Below are 10,681 nucleotides of genomic sequence, written 5' to 3' on the forward strand. Positions count from 1 at the left end.
GGGAACCGTTCCCCCTGGGTTCCTACGGGGAACCGTTCCCCCTGGGTTCCTACGGGGAACCGTTCCCTCTGGGTTCCTACGGGGAACCGTTCCCTCTGGGTTCCTCCGGGGAACCGTTCCCTCTGGGTTCCTTTGGGGAACTGTTCCCTCTGGGTTCCTTTGGGGAACCGTTCCCTCTAGGTCCCACCGGGGAACCGTTCCCCCTGGGTTCCTTTGGGGAACCCTTCCCTCTGGGTCCCACCAGGAGCGATGGTCAACAGATCTTAGACTGTTTGAAGATTTTTCCATAGATCTGATGTTCAGATCTATGGAAACTACTTGACAAACTGATGGCTGCTGTTTGCAAAGCAGCCATCAGCGAAATATTGACAAAGTTTTACTCATGTTGCTAATGGAAACTCAGCTAATGTCCTTCTGTAGGTTGGGATTGTTGGCAGTAAAAACAATCGGAGGATCTGCGTCGACGCAAACAGGAGAGAAAATCTGTGCAAGAGGAAATAAACTCCAACGTTTAAAGGAGGGGGAGGCTGGTCAAACATCTGAGAGTTTGGTTGCTTCCCAGCAGAGAGGATCTGATTCGTCCAACAAGTTTCCTCCTGAATCTTTTCCAGGTGAATCTAAACTGGACAGAAACGCCCAGAACTGTGGAGGAAGACTTTACTTTACTGGTTCTGGATGTGAATGTGCAGCAAATCCAGTGGAAATGTTCTGTTGAGCAGAAACGTCTTTCTTTCACTGTGGATGAAACGCAACATTTTATGAGCTGCAGGATTTACCAATCTGTTTCTAATAAGCAGCAGTAATAACGGTGTTATTACTGTGTGATTGCAGCAATGTGCTTATTAGAAACATCGTTGGTGTTTGTGAACCTTCACTCTGCCGCCGGTGAACACTGAGCTCTGACAGAAAGCAGCGTTATCGGTGACGCCAGCACAGGATGAGACGTTTGGGTGCAGTTGGACTTTTCTGAGTCATGCCGAGTTATCGGCGCTGCTCAGGCGTGATGGCCGACGCGGTGACATCATCACTGACACCTGCTGTCTGATAACAGGAAGGTCACTGATGCTGCAGGTTCTGTCTGACCAGGACAGAAGCGGTTCAGTTTCCCTCCTCTGAGTTCAGAACCAGATGAAAAAAGGAGAACATGCAAGTTATTATAAGTTGTTGAGAAAATTACCACTTCCTTCCTTCCATCAGCATGAAGAGCCTCTTCCGGAGGTTTCTGCACCTTTCTGCTCTGGCTTCCAGCTGAGGACTTCATCCTGTAATGTGGATCATTTTCCTGAATACTTTTGCAATCAGCATGGGGCCAATTACAGTCGCTCTGGTGTTAACAGGAGCGGTTCTGTTTGGATGAGCCGGACCCAGCTGACAGTGATCAGAACCTGATTAAAACGGCCTCACATCAGCGCAAATCGATGGAATATTTTTGTGTCTATGGCAACGGCTACCTGCTGCATGCATTGATAACGGTTTTTATGCCAGAAGGTGTAATTTCAGCCTGGAATGACCAAGAAGCATCTTAAGAGAAAAAACCTTCAATGTTTAGCAGAGTGGAGGAAAAACGGCACTTTTTTATTTTCCTACTACATAAAAATAACGTTAAGGGATAAAAAGTAAAAATATTAACAACAGTCCAGTTTTCACTAATTAACACAGAATTTATTAATATTGAAAAAAAAACTTTCAAGCACAGTTAAAGTCACTCAATAAGGGATTAAAAACATGCAGCACCAACAGCCAACAACTTCCTGGTTGTTGATCATGTGACAGTAAAAACACCTGATCCGAGTGCAGCCGTGTTTTTATTCAATTTATTTTTGTAATTCCAATTTGTACAATCATGTGGAATGGAGACAGCAGATGGTGGCCTGGAAAGAGGAAACGTGGCTCGACCCAGTCTGGTCGGTGCTGCAGAACCAGAGTAAGGACAACGTGTGAAAGTTCAACATTTTCACATCCAACCTGGTCAATGAGCATCATGACCATCAGAGGTTCAGACTCTGGACCGACCAGCGGAGCTAAACCTTTAGCCAACTGGGAGTCTGATCTGTTTGACTCCAGTGTCTGAATCTGGACCTGAAAACTTTGGATAAAAGTTTCTCCTGCGTCACATCAGAACCCTGAACGCATCTCTGGGATTATTTCTCAGGTGTGAAGAAACGAGGCGAGGAAAGAAATGTTCTCATGAAACACTGAAACACCTGATGCAATCTCTGAGCTCAGCCTCGTTTCCGGTCCAGAACCGGAGCGGATCAGCCTCATCCACCGGGTTCTGCTGCAGGCTGTCGGGTCCAGCAGGACCAGCAGACAGAGGAGATCTCCGTCACGCCACACCAGCACTTCCTCCTTTCATTAAAGGTGATGCATGTAATTATGAGCTCCTCGGCTTCAGAGTCCATCTCTCATCGTCGCTGGATTAATTTTCCTTTAACAAAAGTCTCTCCTTCACTCTGAGGTGTAATTGAAGAGATAAAAAGACCTTTTTGTGACTTTCTAGAGGTCTGCAGACATCAGAGTGCCGAGCTCAGTAATGAACACAGTAATTTGCTTTGACTTGTGTGTGTGTGTGTGTGTGTGTGTGTCCATGTGTGAAATAAGAGCAGAAAAGTGATGTTCTGTCAGACATCAGACAGAAACAGGTTTTGTCTGAACGCCGGTGAGGACGACGCCTGAATTAGAGCTCAGAGCCATAAAAGCAGAATTAATGTTTTCTTTGTCTGCAAACATCGATGCGTTCACGTCTGGACGACAGAAACCAGAGCTTCGGTTTGTTACCCCTCAGAGTCCAGAAACAGAACCACCTCCGTTTGAGCTCAGGTTTGTTGGACAGATCTTTATGAAAAGCAGCTTTTGTTTCAGAATGATCAAATCCAGATGATTGATAGGAATAACACGACTGTTGAAGCCATAAATTTGAGTCTGTGAGGCATGAAGGAGAAGTTCTGGTCGTTTCTTTCATGGAGAATTTCAAAGGATTTGTTTTTAAAGTTCAGGTCATTTAAATGAGGCATTTAGGGGAAGAAAAGAAAACTCGGCATAAAGGACGCAGATCTGTGGGATCTCCGAGTGTGTGCAGGCGCTGAGCTCGTTTTTCACTTCTGAACCAACAGGATGTTGATTCAGACGTTTTCTGATTTAAAATCTTGCAGCGTCACACAGAGACGAGGCAGGTCGCCTTCTGGCAAACGCAAATACCAAACAGTAAAAGTAAAAAACGGTCATTTTAAAGAGTTAAAATCCCTTTTCTTCCAGTCATTTTTAAACGGATAAAAATCCTCTGCAGAAGCTTTGAGCTTCGCTCTGCAGGAAGTAAAGTATCCATCTATGCTGGAAACTGGAAGTCGGAGCTGGTTTCACAGTGGTCCAGTTAAAGTCAGAGAAGTCGAGTTTTCAACATGGCGTCCGCCAAGACGAGGAAAACTTAACATTCGTACAAACATCGTTCTAAGTTTTCCTTTCCATAAGGAATCTCCATTTTTAATTTGATCCGTTTACAAACAGACGCACCATTAGTCTGCTCCTGTTAATGATTAGAAACGTTATTTTGTTCTTAAAAGTTATCAAAGGAATAAATGACATTAATTTTAAAATTTTAAAAAATATGCACCTCCTTCTTAACTTTACCTTAAAGTATATTAGGAAACATTTTACTAGAATACATTTAAAAAATAACTCCACATACAGTAACATGAACATAACAGAGCTTTGATTACAGCTCCTTCAAACTTTACACTTTTAAATTTCACATCATATTTTCTGCCTCAGTGTGACGATGTTTTGCTTTCTTAACAATAAAAACCCCAAAATAATCCAAGTAAAACCCAGAACCGCCACGGATCGATTCAGATGATCGATCCGCAGGACGTTTATGCTCCACAACGTAGATCTATTGTTTCCAGATTGTCTCCAGGCGATGAGCACACACTCCTAAACTTTAAACTTTTAGCTGAATGTTCCTGAAGGATCTTCAACCTGATTCTGTTCAGAAACAGCAGAAACGTGTTCATGTGCTGCAAACGGCAGATTCTGACCGGCTTTGGTCCGTTTTCACAGAGCTTCTTGTTTTACTGATAAATTATCTCTGTAAGTGCTCCGCCAGAAAAGAAGAGGATCGCCATGGCAACCAGTGACGCAGAAACGTCCTGGGTTTCTTCGTCTCGTTATGTTTCTCTTTATTGTTCCATCAGAGATTTCCCCGTTAAAAACCAGGAAGAATTCAAATAAAACGGAAGAAAGCCTCATCAGACGCAGAGAGAAGATGTTTCACAGTTTAGATCAGGTCAAAGGTCAGGTCAAAGGTCAGTTTCTGGTGTTTGCTGCACCGGAAACTTTTATCAACCAAAGTATTTTCTGATTTTTTTCCTGAGTTTAGTGAACATTTGAAATAAAATTGAAAATCTGAAGTGACTTGTTTGATTAATGAGCCGCCATGAATGAGGCAATAAGTCAGAAAAATACAGTTTATTTTATGTTGATATGGAAGCAAATGACTCTTCCTCAAACTGGGATGTTCACAGAGGAAATTACACAAAGAGGAGCAAAAAACCCAAAGCTTTTATGCAGATTACCTCAAATATCCGTTTTTGAAATTGTAGAGAATATTTAGCAGGTTTTGGAAAACGTTCTGGTTAAACTGTCTCTGCTTTAGAGGCTGACCACAGAGTCTTTGTTCCCAGGATTCATTTATATGAGCGTCACTGACTGGTGGATCTGAAAGTGTTTTTATAAACTGACTGAACTGTAAAAAGACCAATTTGCATGATTTAAATACATCTACAGTAAAGTGAACGCTGGAACCCAGTTTTAGTTTCCGGTGCCGCATCAGATCCTGGATCAGAGCAGCTTCCTGCGGCCGGCTCTCAATCTGCATTAGAATATTAGAATATTGTTATTGTGGATTAAACCATGTTGTTTTCCCTGATGCTTCACTCTGACGGAAACATGAAGCTGAGCAGAACCCGACGTCTAAACGTGGCGGCTCTAAAGCTGCACAGCATCAAAATCAGCCCAATATGTTCTGGTTTTGAATAGAAATCTGCTTGATTATGAAATAAATTATTAATAAATGAACAACTTCCTACAAACTTGGCTAAAACAATCCATAGAACTCAGTTTGGATGTTTTAGAGCAGGACGTTCGGGACAGTGGAGCTGAAATCCTGCAGCTTTTAAATGTTTCTCTGCTGAATTTGAAGTAAAGTCTGGAATTACAAATATTTCTCCAGGCTGTTTTTGTCCCGAGTACGATGGTCTGTTAGGGCCAGACTGAGAGAATTGATCTATTTTTAATTGAAAGGGTTAAGTTTTCAAATGATCTGAATGAAGGTGTAATATTACCAAAGAAAAACATTAAATTATGAGAAAAAAGTTGTTTTATCGAGTGAAAAGCTTGGATAAAATGATCTGGATGTGAAGCGAGCAGCTCAGCCAAAGTTCTGCTGCTGATGTGGTGAAAAATGAAGTTTTCCTGTAAAACTGAAACCAAATTCAAACTTCACAGATGCTCAACGTTCTTCATTTAACACAGTGGGAAAAACATGGATTCTCCTAAAATTACGACTTTATTCTTGTGTTATTACATTATATTGTCTTACAGCTTTATTCTCTATAATATGAAATCTTCATATTATTACAACTTTATTCTCATTATTACTCTATTTTTGTAGTATTCCACATTTATTCTGGTAATATTTTTCTTCTCATATTTTGATGACTGTTCTCGTAATATTTAGATTTTATTGCCGCATGTCTATTCTTACATTGTTACAACTTTATTCTGATTACAGCAGCTTGTTTTATCAAACTGTTTTATTCTGTTTTGTCTGGACTCTGAGTGTTTCTGTCGCTTAGTGTGTTTCTGCAGGTCACGTGACCGGCGCTGCTCTGCAGCCGCATCGTGATGAAAGCCCAGAGAAATGCAAACCCTGACGGGAATCTGAAGCATCTGTTTGCATGACAGCAGAGTAAAAATGTACAGTAGTTTTGACCCAGATCTTTCAGCGGCAGGAACATGACGGCCCCCTGCAGGTGCAACGTCTCATCAGCACCAAGACGAGCAGAAACTGCAGATCTTCACCACTTTGAGCCACTTAATGACGTTTTCTGCACACACACGTTCAGGAGGTCTCACTCTGATCCGGTGCAGCTGGACGGTTTCCAGACGTTTTTATTCAGGTAAGCTGAGGGAAAGCAGGAGGAGTCAGAGGGCTGCTGCTGCTGGAAGACTGAAAATTTAATCAGCATCAGAAACTGCATGCAATATTTACTTTGTGTTAAAATTGTGTTTAGGAAGAATCAGAGGAGTTTTTCTCAAATGCATTGTGACAACAAAGCTTTCTGCAGATCCATATTAAACACTATAACTCTTCAGTTGTTCTTAGGTTATTGTTTGGTCCTTTCCTGGCTGCAGTTTCAGTTTTCGCTGTGTTCAATTTTTCATTCTAAATGTAATAAAGATGTAATTCATCCTGAGAGCCGAAGCTTGCCTTCATCCTGTGGAAGGTGCTTCTGTCGTCTCATGTAAAGGTTACATCTTTAGTCCTGTAACTCTGGCAACAGAGGAAGGGGTTAAAGTTTTATCACATAGCAACAACAGCGGGCGTAGGAGGAGGAGCTGAAACACCTCCAACTGGAAGAATCCTCTTAAAATCCGTTTCCAAGGTTTCCCGGTACGTCTCAGGACACGATCCGGGACGCCGGAGATGTTTGGAGCTTCCAGAGATCTTTAAATGGTTTTCCATGAGCTCTTCTGTCTCACATGTCTGGTTTTACTGGAGAAGTTCAGGCTTCATGGCCCGTTCTGAGGTTTTCTGCTGCTGAGGAGGAGCAGGCAGATCATCAGCTCCAAAAGGAACAGTAATAAATGGAGAAGATATTACGATTATTAAAAATATGTACATAAGAGGGTCAATTTAGACCTGGAAACCTCCATCACTAAAACAAAAGGATTCTAAGAATGATCAAAATGTTTAAAATTTTAAAAGTTAATCTTCAGGTTATGAAGTTCCAGGGAAATAAAGCTGCAGCAACGACTTTCTGTACACTGAAGCAATGCAGGAATCACAGCAACGACCTGAATTCATCTCAAGCATCGGCGATTCACTCACCTCAGTATGCAAGATGCTTAAATGAAAGTGAAACTGACTGTACAACCCATTTTCTGATTAGTTATTTAATATTAACCTTTATGTAGCTTTCAGATTATTGAAATTTCCTCAAATATTTAAAACATGAGCAGTAAATGACAAAGGTAATGCAGCAGTTAAACACTATGAATCACACAACTCAACACTTTTTGCGTTTTTCCTGCTTTAAGAACAAAAAGAATCACACCAACGTTTTAACAGGAAGCTGGTTTTATGAAATCGAGGCCCAACAAAAGGATCCAGGTGATTTTTATTCCGTTTTTCCAAATGAAGGTAAGTCAGTTTATTTCTGGGTATCGATCAGAACGACACCCAGGATGGGACCTTGAGGAACTCCGCCTGAAAGTGGGGCTGCAGTTAAACATCACCTGAAGAAAAATAAATCTGCATTCATCATTTAAATAAAACAAACAAAATGTTTTACATTTCAGATAATCCAATATCCACATAAATAGTTCCTCTCCTCCCAGTAAACATTCCACACATCTTATAAAACTGATACTTCCAGAACTTTGTTCCATCTCCACCTTTAAGACCTGAAACTTCTCAGTTTGTCAGTTTAGCTGCCAGACTCCCAGGTTTAGTGAAGTCTGACCCACTTCACTGCAGTTTCTGAACAAAATGAGCCGTAAATAGAACAGAGTGACTGACGGGATGAAGAGGCAGATCAACAGGAGAAAAACAACAACTTTGTCCAACTCTGAGCTAATCATCACTAATTAGCTTCAGCAGCAGCTCACTTCAGAGACGCTCCTGACATCTGATTAAAAACGGTTATTTATGAAAGATCCACTTGTTGCTTCGACTCTTTGGACTGCTGAAAACGGAAACACTTCCAGACACTTCAGTCTTGCTGCTGCTGCTCTCATCGTGCCTCGACGGAAAAGTCACAACTCGACTTTTTACTTTGCTGTTGTCAGTCGCCAGTGAATTCTTCGTTTTTGTATGTTGAAGAAGTTTGCAGACGAGTTTAAAAAGACAAAGCAGCAGGTCAGGAAAAGCCTGAGGAAGGTGGAGGTTTGCTCTACGCCACAGATGTCAAACTCAAGGCCCGGGGGCCAAATCTGTCCCGCTGTAGCTTTTTATGTGGCCCTCTGGACTCCAAATTACATCAATAAGTCCTTCCAGTTTTTCACAAATCTGCAAAAATCACACAAAATCAACAAATTTCCACATTTTTTCCTGATTTTACTGCTAATTTTCTCAAAATTGGTCAAAAACGTTGAATCCGTAACTGATACGACGAGTGATAAAGAGTCACATTTGACATCATACAGTAGTGTAAATATTGTAAAAGAATAACGATTACAAATATTTCTTAATATCCACCACAAAATCTGTCATTTTGATTGCAAAAATAAACACTAAAATAATCACAAATCCCAGAGGAACAGCTATTTATTGATATTTTAACAGTTTTATTGGTTTTATCAATAGATTCTGGTGCAACCGGCCCTTTAAGAACATTCAGATTTTTGATTCGGCCCAAAATAAAAATGAGTTTGACACCACTGCTCTACGCTAACGCGTAATGACAAGCTGCAAGATTTAAAAAATATGAACGATACAAAGATTAATGCCACTTATTAAACCAGCAAGCAGGAAGCAACGACATTTAAACTGGGATTAACAGAAAAACAGTAAGAAATCTGACATGTTCAAAACAAGACGTTGAGCTGATTGTTGGATTCTTTACTCAGGTTCCTGCTGGTTTAATAAAAGCATCTAGACGTTGCAGATCTTCTGCAGGTGTTGGTGAAACATCCTTCAGAGCTGCTGCAACACGTCCAAACCCGGCTAACGCAGACTGCATGGGGAACGGCCAGCGTCGAATCAATTTTTCATAACTCCGTTTTAATTAGCAGGACCAATGATGATGGATCGCTGCTGACGGAAAAACTTGGAGACGGAAGTTAAAAATGGAAAAGCTGTGAAAGGGAAACCAATAATCCTGATGTTTCTGTTACAGGTTAAAGTTTCAGCCTCTTTCAGACATGATGCCGACCAGCAGTTCAGGCGCCGCCGTTTCTCAGCTGCCCACCCAGCAGCAGGTCGGACTGGTGTGAAAAACGTCCCACCTGAATCCTCACCTGGCGACGACCTTCGGCTTCTACTGCAGGTTTCTCACTCCGGTGCCAAACACTCGGCTGCTACCTGGACTTTACATCTCTGAGGAGACTCTTCCCTCCATAGTACAGGTCAAAGGTCAACAAAAGGAAAGCCAACGTCTCTGCAGACCCCACACATCCTGGACACAAACAGTTTAGACCTGTAGCTTCAGGTTGGTGCTGTGGGGAGCGTTTCCCTCCAGGCTGGCCGATCCGGTTCTCACCGCGTCTGCGTGGACAGGCTGGGGAATAAATCTGATTTCTCCTCACTTTTCTCAAACGGCTTCTCCTCCAGTCTTCCTCCAGATTCTGCAGCACATTTAAGACGAGGTTTTAAACCGTCAGACGTTTCAAACTCACCGGCAAGAAACTTAACCTGAAGGCTCTGCGGTTTCCTCCGGCAGAAAGTACAAAGCGTTTCCAGAGGACAAGAACTTCATTATGTGTTTAACGGGTTTCTGACAACAGAACGAACTGGGAGGCAAACGGAGCCGCACACAGATTCATCAGCAGATAATTTCTCCTAATCTCCCCCCTGCTGCTTTAATCAGCGCAGAATAAACAGACCTGCCCTCTCTTTATGTAAAACATCCAGTGTTTGCCAGATAAAGCTGGACCGTTGCAGAGTTCACCCAAAGAGCAGATTTACAGCCTCAGAAACGCGTCACAAACTTTTACATATTCCCTCCAAACCTCCATGCATGATTGCATCTTTTATTGAGCAAAATTTAATCTGATTTTTATCTCCTACAGTCCATCAGGCTATTGTTAGCTGGTTAATTAGCTGTGCTGTTAGCGGTTAGCTCGCCTGTCGCCTGTTGCCATGCCAACGGTGCCTGAAAGACAGCACCAGGCCACGCCCCTTTACTCTCCACTCTGGTTTCCACAGCAGGACTTCATGACGTCATATAATGAAACTTTATCTGAAGTTTCGCATCCGACAGACAGACAGACGACCTGACCAGGTGACCCGGCCTTCGCTGGAGGTCAGAACCAGAACCCCCCCTGACCCAACCGGGGACAAGGGTGTTAGAAAACGGACGGACGGATAAAACAAGAATGAATTCAAACGGAACCAGACCGACCCAGAGCCAGACCCGGGTTTGGAGCTCAGAGTTCGATTCACACCTCGGAAACCGAACCGGACCTTCTAACAGGTTGGAGTTGGATTAAAGCGGACTGCACAGGAACACATCCTCCCTCTTTTCTTTTTCTGTCTACAGTGACCTTAATACGTCGCAGAACAATCATCTGCTCTAAGAGCTGAAGTATGAGCCTTCATCGCTCTCCTCCTCCTCCTCCTCCTCTGCTCATGTCATCACCTCTCAGAGAGACTTCATGACCTCCATCCTCACCTGAGCAATCAGAGAGGCGCTGAGCGGCAGGAGAGGTGAGAATGAGAAGGTTGATTTATTCCTGACGCAGG

General features: G+C 42.6%; 1 protein-coding gene across 9 annotated transcripts in view; it reads right to left on the reverse strand.

The window, feature by feature from the left end:
- LOC103463007 (SH3 and multiple ankyrin repeat domains protein 2) overlaps window positions 1–10,681 on the reverse strand; it is a 185,821-nt gene that overhangs the window by 126,626 nt on the left and 48,514 nt on the right. For 8 of the 9 annotated variants that reach the window (XM_017303933.1, XM_017303932.1, XM_017303931.1 and 5 more), the window contains exon 1: window positions 1,178–1,426. The exons of the other annotated variant lie outside the window; for it this stretch is intronic. In XM_017303933.1, the coding sequence (XP_017159422.1) occupies window positions 1,178–1,261 (84 nt within the window). In that variant the 5' untranslated portion in view covers window positions 1,262–1,426. Of the gene's footprint in view, window positions 1–1,177; window positions 1,427–10,681 lie in introns of those variants that run through there. 9 annotated transcript variants of the gene reach the window in all.

The sequence above is a fragment of the Poecilia reticulata genome, linkage group LG3 (assembly GCF_000633615.1).
Source record: "Poecilia reticulata strain Guanapo linkage group LG3, Guppy_female_1.0+MT, whole genome shotgun sequence".
Lineage (NCBI taxonomy): Eukaryota > Metazoa > Chordata > Actinopteri > Cyprinodontiformes > Poeciliidae > Poecilia > Poecilia reticulata.